At 40.7% G+C, this 19,296-nt stretch overlaps 1 protein-coding gene across 12 annotated transcripts in view; it reads left to right on the plus strand.

Moving 5' to 3' along the window:
• Window positions 1-19,296, plus strand: part of DLGAP1 (DLG associated protein 1) — a 292,685-nt gene that overhangs the window by 222,889 nt on the left and 50,500 nt on the right. For all 12 annotated transcript variants that reach the window (XM_083622551.1, XM_083622561.1, XM_083622552.1 and 9 more), the window contains 2 exons: window positions 1,579-1,756; window positions 5,945-6,185. In XM_083622551.1, the coding sequence (XP_083478677.1) occupies window positions 1,579-1,756; window positions 5,945-6,185 (419 nt within the window). The remainder of the gene's footprint in view (window positions 1-1,578; window positions 1,757-5,944; window positions 6,186-19,296) is intronic.

The following is a 19,296-nucleotide window of genomic DNA, read 5'->3' on the forward strand; positions in this document are numbered from 1 at the left end:
ACTGGTATCATTGTTCAGTTTGGTTATGTACAGTGGTACCTCGGGTTACAGACACTTCAGGTTACAGACTCCGCTAACCCAGAAATAGTACCTCGGGTTAAGAACTTTGCTTCAGGATGAGAACAGAAATTGTGCTCCGGCGGCGTGGCAGCAGCAGGAGGCCCCATTAACTAAAATGGTACCTCAGGTTAAGAACAGTTTCAGGTTAAGAATGGAAGTCCAGAACGAATTAAGTTCTTAACCTGAGGTACCACTGTAGTTTTTAATGTGTTTTATTTATTTTTATGACTACTTTGCTATGTTTGCAATTATGTAAATCTTTTCATATAGTAAGTCGCCTTGAGCATTGTTTTAACTGTGGAAAGGTGGCATACAAATCAAATGATGATGATGATGTTTATGATGATGATGATCTCCAGTACTTATTGATTCTATGGATGTATCCCATAATTTAAGAACAGAATGAATCACAAAGTAGCAAAGACCTCATCTGCTACCTGTACAAATCATTGCATATGTTATATAAGCTACAATTCATATGCAAGTATAGCTACAAAAATTTTGCAGGTATGTGCTGATGACTGCTGTAGTGAGGGGGTAGATAAGCACACCACGAGCCTTTTGACATGAACTTAGCAAAAGGATACTTTTTATTTTCAAGCGTAGAAAGACATCAGTGCCAAGACATAATAAAAAGGTATTCGGCAAGACAAGAATTCATGGCATAGCCTTTAGAAACATTAATATTTTATATTAATAATGTTTCTAAAACACAGGATTGGCTGTTCCATATATATATATATATATATATATATATATATATATATATATGCTACCAAATGTCTATTTCTGCCCCATGTCCTTCAGGAATTGACTTAATATGCCACAGTTTTCATTAGCTGCTCAGTTCTACTGCCTTCCATTTCATCAGTTCAGAATTCCATGGAAGTTACCTCTATGATATTCTTTAAGGGTTCATGACTTGTTTCTGCAACTGCGCTTCTTTATTTCCTCAGAGCAGTGATCAAAATCACAGGAAGATGGATCACACTTTAAGCACTGAATACAGTTCGCTTCTCAAAAACTAAAAAAAAATCATGCTTTTTTAAAAGTCAATTTATTTTTATACTTCCCTCACTTAAAAAAAAGAGGCACCTATTGCAGTCTCATTGTGTTAAACTGATGCTATTGCACTGCTTGTCAAGATGCCATGATGGAACTAACCACTTGGGCGGTTATTACAACAAGAAGCCTTGCTTTAGACTGTGCTGTCAATAAGTGTAATGCAGATGATGCTGTTGTGACAGGCTTGTCCTTAGAATTAGAAGGAAGATGACTTGAGCAAATGAACTGGAACAGCCCACTTCCTCTACTGTACTGTACTGAATTTATAAATGACATGAGGATACTTGGTTTTTTTTCGTGTGCAGTGTGTGTGTGTGTGTGTGTTGGGGGGCTGTACATTATTTTGCTTGGAACCTATGTTCACTCATGTTGCAAAGTATTGTCAGTGCTGATCAGCAGTTAGAAACATAGATATGATGGGATGACTTCTTCCTGCTTTTTTTTTCCTTCAAGGATATCTAGTGAACATTCTCCAAAGCTTCAGATCCGAAGCCACAGTTACTTGAGGGCAGTGAGCGAAGTTTCAATCAATAGGAGTTTGGATAGCCTGGACCCTGCAGCTCTGCTTACTTCTCCCAAATTTCGTTCCCGGAATGAGAGCTACATGAGGGCCATGAGCACTATTAGTCAGGTGAGTGACATGTGTGCAAAACTGAGAAAACAAGGTTGGCATCAGTTGCCAGCCTGAGTAGTTCTCAAGTGAAAGCAAATATGTGATTAATTGCATGGCTAGATTTTTTTAAAACACTTGTTTAAAACCAAATCCTCAGTATTCCATCCTACTCATGATGGGGGTATGCTGATAGAAACAGGCTGGATTTCAATGGGTGGGTTGACCAGGGGCAGCAAACAGGTTTAACCACCACCTGAATGTAGTTCATAATTGTGCTCCTTCACTATTTTCCCCTTTACTTTCCTTGAAATGTTCACAGTTGCCATTTACATCTACAGTCGTACCTTGGAAGTCGAACGGAATCTGTTCCAGAAGTCTGTTTGACTTCCAAAATGTTCATAAACCAAAGTGTGGCTTCTGATTGGCTTCAGGAAGCTCCTGCAGCCAATCAGAAGCCACAGAAGCCCCATTGGAGGTTTGGGTTCCAAAGAACATTCGCCAATCAGAACACTCATTTCCGGGTTTGCGGTGTTTGGGAGCCAAAACGTCCGAGTACCAAGGCGTTTGGGATCCAAGGTAGGAATGTATTAAGAAAAGTAAATCACTTTGATGAAAAGTTTTGTAGTTAGTGCAGGACAAGCCACAGATGGTGGTGCTCCAGGGAAATAGGTATATTTGGTTCCCCCTCCATTTGTTCATCTTTTAGATAACTTGCTTGTAGCCCATTTCAAGACTGATTTGCATGCATGTTTGATCGGTATAATATAAAGTGAAAAATTTCCATGCATGGATCTGTTCAGACTCTCACATTAGCTGAATGGGCAGTGATGTCACAAATATTCCCACAGTTATTGTTTCTAAAAACAACAACAACCAAGGTTAATGCAACACTGGCTGCGTGGGTAAGTGTTGCCAACTTTACAAGTAAAAATGAACCGTTTCAGCCATGGAGTGAGTTGTTGAATAAGTAGCCTCAGGCAGATTCTCTCCCTGTGATCACACACACACACACAACCCAGCACCCCATCCCTGGGTAATTTGAAATATGTTTGAGACTTCCTCCCAAAGTATGAGCTTTTCTCCTTGAGAAAATGATGCACCCAGTTGAAGCCAACCTAGATGCCTTCCTTCTTATCTGAGCTCCTTTCATTGAATACATACATACATATTTTAAATCTATGCTGCCTTTCCACAGTTCAAACCATGCTCAAGGCAGCTTACACCATGGAATATTTATATATAAGTGCAACACAACAAAAGAGGTCGTAAAGAATATAACATGAAAAAGAAAACACAACCAAACTGAACAATTTCCACATAAATCACAAAATTTAAAGATACAAAACACCGACAGTAAAATGCCCACCCAAGAAAAGCCAACCAGTCAAACAACACCCCAGCCCAAAAGTCTGTTCAGCAGCCTCAGTTTTTGTAGCTGGAGTCAGTCAGGGCCCTGCCTTCCCACGCCAGGTGGGAAAAGGCCTGCAAGGTAAAGAGCAGGTCTTTCAGGACTCTCAGCCAAGATGGAATATACCTGGGATCTCGATACACCAGCAGCACAAGCCCAAAACTACAAGAGGACAAATGTTGAAGCCTTGTGATTTTCCCCTCTCAATTATTTTGTGTGGCTTACTTTCACTATCTGAAGTTTTCATAACAATGTGCCATATTCATCATTGTTCACCCTTGTTGTGCTAGTTTTATGTCTAGATTTTAATTATTTTGTTTTTGTTAATTTCTTTGCCCCCCCCCACTCAAAAGGTAAAGAAATGATAAAAATAAAACACTTAAGTAAAGTTTTAAAGATATTTAATTGCAATACATTTATAGCTTGAAAATAAGTAGCCTGTTAATTATCTGTGGTTGTGTACAGTTACTTGTGATTTCATGTGTCAATACTGTAATATTATCTGTGTATTTTTCTTATGGCTGCAATATGATTCATTCGCTTCCCTGTTAAACAGAACAAGCTTATTTTCACCTATGACTGGAGGCTTGGAAAAGCAGATTCCTGCATTTTAAAAGTCAGAGGATAAATGATTCAAATGTATATTTCAAACCTTATCATCAAGACCCTTTCTCTCTCTCTGGGTAGGCTGACACATGGTTTCTGAGCACTTAAAGTTGGCAGTACTAAATGAATTCATTCCTACTTTACCAATACACCCACTGCTAGTGTGGAAGGCGGAAGCTTGAAAGCCAGCTGGCACAAAACAACTGAAGAGAGAGGCATTTTTATTTAAGGAACCGAAGTGTGCGTGCACACATACATATTCGCAAATGGATTCTTCTGTGATGCTGCAGGATAATTTTCCCCTGCTAAGCTACAACCCACCTGTAAACCTTTGGGCTCACAATGTGGTTGCCAGCCTTGCTTTTTGAACACAATGTGACACAACGGCTTATTAAGTGGTTGAATTCTGTTTTGTCTTTGAATAGAAACCATCTGTCAGCCCAGCCCCCCCCCCCCAATCTTGGCTCAAAACTCAGTCATTTAATAGCTGTTTGTGTCACTCGTGGCAATGGTTGGCAGCTTTTAGCTTGCTTGAGGGTTTTTAGAGGATCACTAGTGGGTCTTAGCAGAGCAGTCAGAAATTCTTTCATTGACATTAAGCATTTAGGGCCAAGATAGATGTTATGGGAAATGTATCATCAGAAGCAACCACATTATATTGCATTTCATTCTCCTTCTACCCCAGGTAACAGATAGAAGTTATATCCATTGTAACATCATAGCATTTTGTGTCCCTCACTCCTGCATCACAATGTGGGCTGCCAGTGATGTTGCTGTGAGACATGGTGCTTGTGGTGAAGCAACATTTCTAGATGTTACGGATGGGAAATATAGAAACGGATGTGTGCCAGTCATTTTCAGCAGCAGATATGCATTTTCCATTACATCTTGTTTGGCCCTTTATTATTTGTTTGCTTGCTTGCTTTGAAATTTGGGCCCAGAGGCAAAAGAATCCCAGTTCCTTCCCAGGAAGAGCCCATCACATGCAACTTATGGCAAAGGAAAATGCTAACGGGAAGACAATTAAAGACTGGAGTGTATCTGAGTAAAACATTTGCACACTGCAATAGACAGTGAAAGGATGAGAAATGAAACAAGGCCAAGATAATGTGTTCATCAGGGCAGAGTCATTAGCCATTGTGGCTAACATGCTTGACTTGAATGTGGTAAATCCATGTTCAAATCCCCACTGAGTCATATTGAATGATTTTTAGTTCTTAGCTTGTTGTTTTTTATGTAGAATCATGTTTTATCCAACAAACACCCCACTAACTCGAGAACTTCTGCCTATATAACAGGACCTCTCCCTCTCCTTTCTTCGTTCCACCTGCACCCACCCCCAAAATCAGTTTTGGGTTTCCCCACAACCCTCCAAAGCAGATTGGAGGCAGGGACAGAAAGAGGAAGTCCCATTGCACAGGCAGAAGACCTTACACTAGCAGGATGACTTTGCTCAATACAACCCAGTTTGTTTTACTGAAGCTGTGATTTCGCGTTTTATACTTTGCATTTTGTCTTATTGGTTGTTTCACCATAATAAACAGCTGACTGAGCAACTTTACATGCTGTTGTGTCAAATGCTTTAATAAAACTCAGGCTATTTAGGCAGCTTAGAAACCAACTATGATACTCTGTTGTTTTTTAAAAAAAGAAACTTTTAAAAAACCTTTTCTCTCTTTCTCTCTCAAATGATGGTGCTTTGAGATTTTATTCTCTACAAATTTCAGATTAGAAATTATCCTTTTAATTTAATTAAAGCTGACACCAGTGCTGGAATATGACTTTAAAAGCTTGGGGGACTTAACTGTGGCTTTGCATAATTAAGCTTTCAGCTGGTTCTTTGCTACTTTGCCAGGATAGATTTTTTGTGCTTGATATAGGCAGTTTCCACCATATTCTAGACACTAGAGAATAAAAAAATGCAAAATAGTTAAGCTGATACTCTTTGGTGCTGGATCATGCATGTGTTTCATCGATATGTATGTATGTTTTGAAAGCTGGAGTGATCCAAGAGGAAATGAGTCTGGTAAAATATATCTTCTTACCTGTTTTGTGATGCTTTATCATGGGGGTGTAAAGTTTTACATGGGGATGTAAAGTTTTGTTCTGTCTTTCCCCCTTTAGTATTAGATGGTAATGCAAGCTAGACAGCTCTGTTGGATATAATTAAACTGCCTTCTCTTTGCCTGCAGGTGAGTGAGATGGAAGTAAATGGTCAGTTTGAATCAGTCTGCGAGTCTGTATTCAGTGAGCTAGAGTCTCAAGCAGTAGAGGCCCTGGATCTGCCAATGCCAGGCTGCTTCCGCATGAGGAGCCACAGCTACGTGAGAGCCATCGAAAAGGGCTGTTCCCAAGATGATGAATGTTTGTCACTGAGGTCCTCGTCCCCCCCACGCACAACCACCACTGTGAGGACCATCCAAAGCAGCACTGGTGAGTAACTTACAAAACAAATAAGACAGAAGTGGGCTCAACCGAGGTACCATTGAACACTGATTCCCAGCATTGTCCCCGGAGACTGCTCTCAGTTTTCCACTCTTTTGCTTGGAACTCTCATAGGCATTCCCAGAGCAGAAACACTGAGAACAGTGTAAAAGCCTCTGGTTTGCTTCCACGGGTGTGTGGAGAGATGAGCGAGTCTGGGGAAAAGGTGGATTAATGAGGAGAACTGCAGAGAGATAAAGTTGTACATGTGGAGAGGGTGATGGTATGTGTGCTCCAGAAATTTGAAAACTTTATTATTTACCTTTTTTAAAAAGAAGTGAGTACAGTATTTCTCACTAATAACATTTCATGAATACACATTTATTCTTGGCAATTTCCTATCACTTTCATAACACATGTTTCATAACACATGTAAGATGAGTTCCAGATTGCGTCTTCATGCTGTTGGCACACAAACTTAGTGTATGTTTTCTGAATGCCCACATTGGATGTACAATATAGGAATTGTAGCTCTCTGTGTACTGCTGTGCATTAAATGCCTTTCAGACTGAATTTCAGATTATTGTATAGTTGGGAAATGTGCAATATATAGAAATTTTCACACTGACTAGCCCAACAAATGCATGTGAAAGCTGTACAGGGTATGTGACAGCAATATCAGTTATCCCACCCCCAATCTATTCTCAGCATTGCAAGCCTGTGTTTGGTATGTAGAAATCCTTCAAATCAGATTGTTTCAGACAAAAATTGAGCCTGTTGTGGTGAACAGAAAACAGGGATAGTTCAGAACAATAGAAAGGGTTTGTTTGTCTTTCTACTCATCTGTAGGAATGCATGATGTACTCATACTTGTGTAACTTCTAACTTTTTATATGAGGGATAAATTAGTGTGCACTCTGGCAATGACCTTGCTATTTGAAACTCAAATACAAATGCGGAATTTAAAAAGGTTTGCGTGATTTCATCATTCAATAATGACACTTCATAGATTCATTGTAAGGTACGTGGTACACATTATCATCATGATACATTTTTCCATCCAGGCTTTTGGCCTTCAACTTGGAGAGGTTTAAATATTGTGGTCTCTTTTAGTGAGAAGGATATGTTAGACCAGGCATAGGCAAACTCCGGCCCTCCAGATGTTTGGGACTACAATTCCAATCATCCCTGACCACTGGTCCTGTTAGCTAGGGATGATGGGAATTGTAGTCCCAAACATCTGGAAGGCCGGAGTTTGCCTATGCCTGTGTTAGACTGATTGAGATATATAAACTAGAATATATTTTCTAGTTTAATTTTTGTGTTATGTTGCAAGTTGCTTTGAGCTTAAATTTTGTTTAAAAAGTAACTAGTAAGTCCTAATAATAATATCTTCTAACAACCTACACTGGAGAGTTGCTACATGATGCCCACTTGGCTTCTTTCCTGTTAGGATAGAACCAAAAATAAAGAGAGAGAGAGAAAAAAGGAAAAGAAGTTTCCGGGTGGTGTTCAACTAAGTTTTACTCAGAGTAGAGCTACTTAAATTAATGGACCTAACTTAGAGCAGACCCATTTAAATTAATGACTGAGTGAAGCTTAGTTGAATTCCACCCTCTGTGTTTAGGTGCATTCTGGAATTGCTCTTTTGCACCGCAATGAAAGTGATTTGAGAACGTTTCTCAACACAGATCTGAACACAAATCTTCTGCTGTGGATTCCACCCACAGTATAATGACAAGAACATCCTGAGGATAAAAGGCAAGGGGAAATGCGCTCATGAGCGAAGATGAGTCAGGAAATGGAACCATGGACACTGTCAACCCACAGGCATCAATCCCATCAGTGCTGGTGCCTTACCTGGAGATCTACCTTGTAGATGTGCTGAAGCACAAATAGATGATGTCACTGCTGTACTCTGATGCCTTGTTCTTCTAACAGTCCCTCCCCCTACTTTCCTCCCCACCTACCATGGCCAGCAAGACTCTAATTTTCTACCATAGCAGGTTCAGCAGGAGGCTGTTCAAAGGGACTGGTGGAAGAATTAGGCGGGAGAGATTGTAGTTGCAGTATCACTGCCTCAGAGCCCTTAAACATATAGGCACCCTTTACAGCCAAAGGATTTGACATTCCTCATCAATCGTGCCCAGGTTTAGAAGAGAGGTTGTGGCTGATGAGCTTTGCAAGAGATTTCTGACATTATCAAGGTTTGTTGGATTCAGTGATGCCTTGCAGCAACAGATTTTCAGTGAAAGACCTTTTGCAATATAAAAAACCCATAGTAAAACACTGCTTAAATCTTTAAGCAACAAAGCACTTATAAAGTCTCCATTGTTGCTGTTCAAAAGAAAATGTGTGTGATGCCATATGGGTGTGTGTAAAAGGCGGTCATCACCCTAAAACATTTGTTGCTCTTCCCACATCAAAGCAATTGGAAAGAAGAGGATTATTGGCCTGTTACTGTAGAAATATAATTGGAAATGGAAAAGCATAGGTTTTGCTCTAGGCTCCTGTGGGCAGAAAATGCTCAAACTGAAATTGCTTAGAGCTTTATAGACTAAACTCATCATGTTGAACTTGGCTCAGAGGGAATAGGAAGTCAATGCAGTTGTTGAAAAATTAGCTTAATACCTTCAGCTTCCTAGCACCACTTAGCAGGGTGACAGCTGCAATCTGAACCAGATGTGATTGCTGAACGAGCTTCAAGTGCATCCCCATGTGGCTTGCTGCAGTACTTCAGGCCAGAAGTGGCAAAGGCACATAATGTCTGCACCTGAAAGAAAGTGCAGCAGTTGCAAATTTAGTTGCCTTTTCTCAGATGATGAAGTTTCATCACATGCATACAGGCTCAGTCATACTGACTCATGCTTGCCCGGTGCTATCTCCACTGATTCTACCTTAAGTTAAGGACCCCATTAAAACTGCCACCTTTTTGGTTTTTAGGCGCTTTTAATTTCTTCATTAACAGGTGAGGAGCGGGGAATCAACAGATGCAGTTTTCCCCATCACTGCATTTCCATGCAGACTGTAAATGAGTTGTGACACAGAAGCTGTGCAGGAAAATGTTGGCAACATTAGGCTCTGCAAAATTGCTCCAAGAAAGTGCTTTCTAGGAAAATAGCAGGCAAAGCTATAGTACTAGTCCTAGTGGTCTTGCCATCATTACTGCTTCAGTGTTAAAGAGTGAGCACCAACAGCATCAGAGAAGTGCATCTGGTTTACAATGAAGCATAAAAGGAACTTGGGCTCGAGCCTGTAACAAAATGGTTATCTGTGTCCACTGAGAGTTAAAATAAATGAATGCAGGAATAGTTCTATACAGGTCTAGCTAAAATAACACAAAATTGAGAGAGATTATATGTGGTAGCCTCCCCCAGCTGACATACATTGGCTTTTGGAGATAAGCAAGACAAAGTTTCAAATTTCCTGAAGTGAGAGATTTTCAGCGACTATCCATCACGAATACAATGTGTTGCCATTGAATCTAAAATAGAACGACCTTTCCAAGGTCACCTACTCATTAGTAAGGAGGAATGCATTTTCAAATCTAGTTTGAAACAACTATATAATGAACCCACGGAGCAGATCACGTCTTGGACTTACATGAAAAGACAGGAGGAACTGAACCATGCAGACTCTTTTGACAAACAGTTTTTCAGCTTCCTCTGAACATATCTTAAAGTTTTACCCTTACTTTGCATGAAAGCTGTAATAAACTATTTTATGCCCTCTCTTTCCCTGGGTATTCCACCTGCTTGGTGCACTGTACTGTGAGCTGGCCACGGATACTGAGTGGAGCAATCGTATTGCAAAGTCCATGAGTTTGAACACAACTAGCTTTATTGAATCTGGTGGAGTCAAAGTGTAAGTTGGGGCTCTTTGGGGAAATATGGATAGTTGCCAGAGAAGGCCTAGGCTCTGTTCTGACATCTCCAGTGGGAGGCAATGACAGTTCACACGGCACAACCTGCCAATTTCTTTTTTTAAAAAAATAATAATAATATTTATTGCTTTTAAAGATTACAGAAAAAGAAGAAAAGAGAAAATTTAAAGACAAACAAAGAAAGGGAAAAAAAAACAAAACAAAAAGTGAAAAAACACCACAATACAATACAGTATACAAATAATATAAACCCCAACCCAATCCCATTAAGCTAAACACATAAATAAATCTAAACAAAACAGTTTAAAATACATCTCTCCTTTTCCATATTCTATCCTTCATTTCCTTGTTTCCTCGACTTCCTCACATCTCCCTTTTTGTATTCCCGTTCTTCTAATTATTTCAGCAAATCCTTTCCATCTTTCTCTGTTTTTTATCGTCTTGTAAATAACATATTTTTTAACCTTATTTCCCTTTAAGACTAAATTACTTATCTATTCTTAACTTCTTCTAACATTTCTTCTAAATCCATATAATAACATTCCACGATTTTTCTAACAGTCATTAATTTTGCAAAATTTCTACATATAAGCTTTAGCTTCCCAATCTTCCTCCACCCTCTCCTCTCCCTGGTTTCGGATTCTGCCAGTCCTTTCCGTCAAATCCATATATTCCATCAACCTGGAGATCTTATGTCCGAGGCTCTTAATTCTTTTCCAAGTCCCTTCTGCGGATCTTCTTCATATTCTTTGATGCTCAGGAGCAAATCTCGGGAAAACTCCAACCAAACAGAACTTTTGTTCCTTCTGAACAGCTCAGCCAAATTTCCATATTTGAAACTAAGGTCCATAGGGTATTTCAGGACGTATTTCAGGATTCCTCCAAGTCCATAGGCCCCCACAGCTTCAAGCTCCTCCAGGCCCCAACCCATGTCCCAGATGTCAGTTAATCCCTGGATGAAGGGGTCTTTCCAACTTTCGTTCTTCAGTCCAAGCCAGGGTCCCATCCTCAAGCTCTGGTTTTTGCTAAAATCAATCATGCAGGGCCTCCATTTGCAATCCTCGATTTGCCTCTGTAGAACTGAGGATCCTTCTTGAGTTACTTTAAGTTTCACAACGGCATCTTTCTCCTTTTCCTCCACCATTTGTCTTGCCAAGACAAGACAGTATCTTTCTAATTTTAAGTATCTGTCAAATCCGTTCTGTCAGTGAACCTTCCCCAAACGTCATCAGGCAGACCGTCCCCAGGTTCAGAGCAGTGGTAGTTTACTTTTCCCTCTCTCCTGCAGGTTCTCCCTAGGTCCACGGCTTCCCCCCTCTTCTCCTGCTTCCAAGGGGGGTTTGATCTTTTTAACCAGTGGAATTTTAATCCTTTATCCAAAAACTTTCAGAGACTTTAGTTTGTAACGCCTTTGCTTCAATCTATTTACAAAAGCGGGAGGCGGACTTCCTGTTTAGAGCCTTCCCGCTACTTTGCCAAATTAGAATATTTGAAGATCCAAATTTTCCAGTCTACTCATGGGTAGTTGTTTAAAGTCCAATTGTCCACAGTAAAAAGTCAGCGCTCTCCGGCAACAGCAATGTGGCTTCACTCTGTGAAAGAAGCAATCGATTCAAAGCACCGCGCCACTCACCCCACGTCGCTCCGGATCCCCAAAACAGGGTTTCCCCGCAAGTAGGGGAGGCGCAAGAGGTGCCAGCCGAATCCCAAGTTCACAGGCTTCTCCCGCCTGTGATTTCTGTGGGTCTCCGCCTTCGCTGTGGCGGTCAGACCCTGCTTTTCATGGAGCAAGTTCCTCCCGATCGGAGGAGCTCCGCCATTGCTGGAGGCGTCAACCCGGAAGTCCTACACAACCTGCCAATCTTCTGAAGGCATAATAACAGCTGTCAAAGTTCCAAAATGCACAACAATCAGCCAGCTGAGCAGAGGGCTGGCAAAGAACTTTGCAGAGCAGTTCTCAAGTGCTTGATAAACAGCTGGCTGTCATGTGCTTGGGAAATGCTGCACAACAAGGCTCTGCAGGCCCTTCTAATCAGCAGTGCCTGCAAAGCTCCTTTTGACCAAGCCATCTTTACGTGGCATCATATTTGATGTTGGGAGTAGACAGGTGGGTGTGGCTTGCCTAAAATAGTCTAGCAGGCCAAATCAGAAGGCCTGGCAGATCAGATCTGACCCATAGACTGCAGATTCTCTACCCCTCATCTAGGCAGCAAAAGGCATTATCACAGTACAAGGACACCTTGAAGCCAGGCAAAAGCACTCAAGAGTTCAGAGCAGGACAAGTGAGGAATGTGGCCTTGGGAGAAGCCATCAGTAGGGGAAAGGTTCGGAGGGCCATATTTGGTTGAGATTCCCCACATGTTCTGTGTATTTATCATCAAGCAATAACTTGCAGGTGTTTCAGCACCACGGACAGAATCATACCTCTCCACATAGCAGCAAAGACATAACTTTTTGCTGGTTAAGTCACACATTCCTCAATGAACCATCCCCTTTTGAGTAATCATGCACATACACAACATAAAGTGTCTCTAAGTTTCTGCTCTGATAGGACTCCGGTTTCAGAAAATGTCCTTCCTCTGTAGATAATTCTTGTAAGCTAGTACTTTTTCAATTTCATCTTTCAGGGCAGACTCTTAATTGATTTTGTTGACCTTTATGTTTCCTGTGTTCCAAAACAGAACACTCTGTTCAAGACAAAAGTGTATCAGTGGTTTCACATAATAGCATTCCATATTCAGTGACTATTCTTAGTGTATTTCTTTGAATGGCTTCCTTTCCTTTCCTTTCCTTTCCTTTCCTTTCCTTTCCTTTCCCTTCCCTTCCCTTCCCCTTCCCCTTCCCCTTCCCCTTCCCCTTCCCCTTCCCCTTCCCCTTCCCCTTCCCCTTTCCCTTTCCCTTTCCCTTTCCCTTTCCTTTCCTTTCCTTTCCTTTCCTTTTCTTTTCTTTTCTTTTCTTTTCTTTTCTTTGGGTTCCTTTGTAATTGTAGCCACAGACAGGAAAGGTTTCTTTTCCTTTTTTTCTCCTAATGAAGCACCTGCCATGGCTTAACATGTCATAAAATCACTCCAGAAACACCCAGTTCAGGAATCCTGGGGCCAATTCAGTGAGGTATGAAATGATACAGAATAATATAGGATGGCAACAAGATCAATTTCCCAAAAGCAGTCAGCTCTGTAGACTTAGCAGTGGACAACCAAAATTCACTTTTGTGCAGACAGAAGGGCCTGGCCTTTGGGGGACCAGGGTTTGGGGAAAGAGGTTTGGCTCAGTCTCCATAATTATAGTAGTACTTAGGACCACATTGTAATTGAAATAAAAATATTGTGAATTTTTTAAGAAGTAGATTTAATGCACTCAATGCTTCTGCAATGCTTTCCTGTGCACGAATAAGACATTTGAAGTTATCACTGTTTCATCATGTCAGCAATTCCCAATTCAGAGTTCCCATGTTACATATTTATTTACCTGATACAGTGCATACCAAAAATTTTCAGACCTCTTAAATATGACTTTATGCAACAGTCCATAACACTAATTGCCCCAATGAGATGTTGTGGGCTATTGGGTACATGCATTATTAAGCAGTTCTCAGAGCAAACATTTTCATTTGTTTTTGTTATGCCATAAAAGAAAACCCAGAGGAAACCTACAACAACAACAAAAACACGTCATTCTAAATCCCAGAAATGATAAATGTGTCCCTACTCTCCTGCCTTGAAATTGCAACATAGTACACAAGTATAATTTTGAAGCTGTTTCAGATCCCTGCAATAAAAAAGACATAATAAGGTGGTGGGGTTTTTTTTAATAATGCAGGGAGGAAATCCTTTCAAGTTATTGTTTATGCAGGAAAATGTAGCATTATTATTAAAGCTGGAAGTATCCCTAGTTAAAGTCGTAACAGGCAGATATCTGTTTTATGCTATAGACTTAATTTTAATTAACCCGTTCATCTGATTTCTGCAGATGTTAACCTCATTCTCAGAACCACATGATAACTGCTGCATAGAGCTGGGTATTTCTTTGAGAGGGAGTAAAATTGTTATATTATATGTAGCCAGTCAACAAGATAACCTCTATGGCTGGAGGAAGCTATAGCTGTTGCAGGTCTATTTATCTTGCCCTACGATCGTAAACATACCCGAGACTGAAATCATTAGGGCCTCCACCTTCTGGAGCTCAAACCAGTTACAACTATTTGTTCATTCTCTGGTGTGTCCCTCTTTTTGGCAGAGCGGGTGAAGTTTTTGTTCAGTTGGGTTTTTCTGGTTTTGTGTTTTTATGTTTTTGCAAATTATGCTGTTTTAGTGAATACGTTGAGTGTCCTTAACTTCCAGCTGTACATGCTTGGAACATAATTTGCTTGCACCTGGTGTTACAAAGACATTTTCCTCCTCTCTAGATGCAGGTGGTTTGAGAATGGGAAGGGAACTTTTCAAACAACTGGAGTCTATATAGGCCGCCTTTCGATATCCTTCTCATATAAATGTCAATTGCGGCTCTTGCGCTAATGAAAGCTTAAATCTCAAAAGGCGAGCTGTAAGCTGTCATTTGTTTCCTTGTCAGCAAAATTCTTTGAGCATTGTTTCACTATAGCTTTGTGCCACTACTTAAAATCTCTGCTTTCTCAAAGCCCTGTCATTAAAAAAGGATATTCCTTGTGCCACAGGCGTTCTTAGCTTGGCCCTTCTTCTCTTAGCTTGAGACATACTGTCATCTGGATTACATAAGGGCGATTTTTGAGTATGAAGTATCCTTTCATGGAGCTAAGAGTTTAACTACCCGCTCTGCATCTTTCTCAAAATAAATGCCTTTCCATTTCTCGTTAAGAATCCTGTGAAGGACAAGGTATGTGCCGTGGACCAGCACTGTGCAGATGAAAAGGCTGTAGAAGATGGCAAGGACACAAAGTTGTGTAGTTCCAGCCTCGCTGTGACCATGTACAGATGAGAGCTTAATAGGTTGTTTGCGGTAATACTGTAGAGGTATCGCTGCCCATGATCATTCTACATAGAACTTTCATGTATGTAGAACAAGGGTACCCTCACCACATTCCAAGCTAGAGTCAGGCAAACTAAACTGTGCTTCAGAAGCTCATAAAAATAGATTGGTTTAATCCAACCCTGAATCAGCCCCTCTTGTACTCAGACATTGATATCACTGGGACCTCAGCAGGGTCAGAGCCCTACCTGCAAAACCAACCCTACCTGCCTCCCTATCCCTCCAAGTGTCTTCTTTCCCATTTACCTTTATTTCTGCTGTGACAGTAGTGGATGGAGGTGGAGACGGAAGTCTCTCCCTAACTTAAGGCAGCATAGCAAGCACCAGGGACTATGGGAAACCATCAGTAGCTCAGTTGTCACAGAGGGGAAGGGGGAAGCCTCGCTCTTTTCCTCCTTCACCATTGCATCAGTAAAGCTTAGTGGGAGTTGGGAAATGAGGGAAGTGGACTAGGTTGGAAGGAGGCTTAGTGTACTGGCTTGTATTATCTTCTGGCTCACATTTCAGTCTTAAGGCAGAGAATAACCTTTGGGTCTCGTCATGAGTGATGTGAGCCCACAAGCATTTCTGTTTCCAGGACAGGAAACATGCAATTCAGAGGCAGTGTTAGCCCCACTGAAAAGGCAAAGTTAATTTTCAATATGAAGGAATTGTCCAAAGGGCTAATTCAAAATGTTGTGACAGTTCGTTTATTTTTAGTGTTGTTTTTTAGCTAAATTTATAGCCATCCACTTAGTCAGTGCATAATACATCTAGGGAAACCTTGTTGTTAGCCTTACTTAAAATGCTTTTAATCTATTGGAGAACATTTAACCCAAGTCTCTACTCTGAGAGACCTTGTTCACAGAAATCGTCCCCAAACACTTCTTTTTATTGAAGTCTCTGTTAACTGAATGTTTTTCAATGCAATTTCAAGAGTTTGTGTGCATTAAAGGGGAAGGCTAGAATACACAGCTTGAGTCGAAAACACACTGACTTTGAGCAGGGGTGCTAACAAGATTTCCTGGGCTCAGCACACAGTATGTGGATTGGCCTTTGTGTCATATGCAAATTTATGTCCTCTTTTGCAACTGGAGCAGAGGACCCAAAAATAAATCAGTGACCATGCATATAATACTGTCTCTAACAGACAGAAAATGAACAAGTAATGTTTTCCCCCAATTGTATTTCCACACTAGAAGAGGCTTAACCTTTTGAATTTTAATAGCTGTGTTCAACATGCAAGAAACCTGCTTTCCCTCAGTGCCAACCCTAAACCAAAGCTGAGGTTGCAATCTTGTACCCACTAACCTGGAAGTAAGCCCAACTGAACACAAAGAGACTTACTTCTGAGTAGACCTACCTAAGTCTCTCTTCAAAGTTTTTACATATTGCACCTGACATGGGAAGGTCTTTAACATCCATCCATGCATATTATGTAGTAAGACTCACAGAAAACATTTAAGGAGTACTTGATCTCAGGCAAACCCACCAGAGGAAAGAAGCCTCCTGGTTGCTGGGCTAAAAGGAAGAGCAAAGTATATATATTCCAATGTCTAGAAAATGAGAAAGAAGCAAAGAAAGTGTATTAAAGGGAAGAGGGAAACAGCAGCTCTTTAGGACCACAGGGATTCCTATTGGCTGGTGTCCAAACAATTCACTCATCAGTCACAGCTCTCACTTAACTCATTTGCACTAACAGGCAGGAGCAGCCAGGTTGGCTCATCTCACAGAAATTGCTTAGAAGGGTACCTGCACATTTTGCTTCATAACTTTCCTTCTAGGAGGGCTAGAGAATCTGAGGGAAGGAATCTGAGGACTCTGCTGACTGTGAGTCTGGAACATCAGTAACCACAATGCCTTCTTCTTAGTGTCTTCCTGGAGAAGTATTGAACTGCAGGCTTGCTTATGTAAATTATTCTTAAAACTTTAGGTTGATTTTTTTAAAAATGATAAAGCCACAGCAGAAGTGACAATGTGGTATTATTTCCACAAGAATCTGCATCATTTTGGTATATGTGGGGGGACCTTAATATCCTTCATTCAGCGTCCCTTTTTCATGTTCATCCAGAAGGATAGTATGTGATTGACACAGACTTCAGCTGCAAAATCGCCATTAATCTCTATCAAGTTGAGCTAAGAGAGGATCAGCTATCCCTGGTATTGTGAGTTTCTGATTTCCCTTTTTCTAATTGCATTCCGCATTGTATAAAGCCTTGCCAGTAATCTGACTGGCACAGGTCCAAGTTTAGATTGGCTTTACCCTGAAAATGGGTTCCTGAACAAGATGCTACAAATGCAGAGTAATCACAGGTTGCCTGCCTTCAACTTTCAGATTAGAAAATATTGAGATGGAGATAGTCATCTGATATTGGCACCATCTAGCCTCTTTTATATCTCAGCCTCTCAAATGGGAAATGGCATAACTTTGTAATTGCGGGCAAAGCTGCTAAAGTGGATTTTCCACGTCTCTCTTGAATTGGCCAGAGGCAGCACCCTCTTTGCAAATCCACTCAGTATTCTACTCAGTGTTTTAGATACCAAATGCAGAATTAGCACGCGCCACTTTATGTTTAAAAATAAATAATATCTGTCTAGCATGAAAGAATTGGAGCAGATTTTTAATAATTACTGCAAAGCAACCCTGTCTCACTTATGCATTTGTAGGGCAGTGTGTGGACTCTTCCACATAGGTCACAAGGGCTCTGAAAGACCCAAGTTTCTGTGTAGTCTACTGCACCTCTGGGTAAGGACTGACTAGCTGTGTCTCTTTCTCTCACCAAAACCTTTTGGGACAAATGGACACATCTGGAGTATTGAGAAAGTGCCATGGGCACCAGTTGCAAAATGGCTGCTGTGGGGGGGGGATGTGACATTACCCAAATTGACTACTACATCTATAAGAGCCGAAAACGCGATAGAACTACAGCATGGTCCTGGCGTGCCCCCCATTTAACTTGACACATCAACAGGGGTGGGGGGGTGGGATACTTAATATCAGCCACTGTCAGGCTTGTTCAGAGAGAGAAACCCTTTGCATCTCTCCTCCATTCAGAACAGATGGGAGGGTGGGTGTCCAATCCTGGCATCCAATGAAATGTGGCTATGTGAAAGGGCATGTTTTCAATGTAGGAGAGGCCAAGCAGTTATGAACTGAGAAGAAAGAGCAAGAATCTCTCATGCAGTGTGGATTTCTGAGGAGATATTTTCTGTTACCTTTCACTGGTGTCATAGGAAGTACAGTGGTACCTTGGGTTACATACGCTTCAGGTTACAGACTCCGCTAACCCAGAAATAGTACCTCAGGTTAAGAACTTTGCTTCAGAATGAGAACAGAAATTGTGCTCCGGCGGCGCAGCGGCAGCAGGAGGCCCCATTAGCTAAAGTGGTGTTTCAGTTTAAGAACAGTTTCAGGTTAAGAACGGACCTCCAGAATGAATTAAGTACGTAACCAGAAGTACCACTGTACTGGTGAGCACGCCAGTGCCTGCAGTCACTATGTTTGTGACAATATAAAAACAGCTTTAAAAGTTAAGTAACGTTTGAGGAAAGGAGGGTGTTCTACTTATTCCATAAGCAACAGTGAAGGCTTGCGGCACCTTAAAGAGTAAGAAATTGATTGTGCCAAAAGCTTTCATGGATTGCAGTCCACTGCATAAGATCTTTAACCCAACTAGGTCAAAGTCACAGGAGACTATGTCTTTAATGAAGTTAAGTCAAACTGATTTCAGTGAGTCCACTCCAGGCAAGACTAACATTGGCTATCACCCAATGTCAGCATTTTAAAATTGTCATTGATTCTCAATTGCAACAATTGTGAAAAATCATGAAAAAGTTTTAAAATGTTGAACCATCAAATACATTAGTGTTTGTTGGTTGGTTTTTTAAAAAATTACTTTTAGAAATGCTGCTTTTTATTTATTTGTTGCACTTGTTTGACACCTTTCTAAAAGCAATGCTTTTCCAAAGGCAGCATATAGTATATGATTTTAAAAAGATTAACATGTACATTAAAATAATAAAAACAATACAGTTGTTTCTTCTTATGCTGTTGTGCAGGGTTGAGGCCAATGAAAAGGCTTTCAGGATATGTATAAACACTTCAGCTGAATTTGAAAGGAACAGGCCACTTCTGTAGTTATAAATGGATTTCAGGCTGAAATAAAGAGACTTGTGTAGTGAATGCTATTGCTTAAATTGGTTTTGAACTGTGAACTCAAAACAAATACAACTGAAGATTGGTATTGCTAACTG

The sequence above is a fragment of the Podarcis filfolensis genome, assembly GCF_964270895.1.
Source record: "Podarcis filfolensis genome assembly, chromosome: 7".
Classification (NCBI taxonomy): domain Eukaryota; kingdom Metazoa; phylum Chordata; class Lepidosauria; order Squamata; family Lacertidae; genus Podarcis; species Podarcis filfolensis.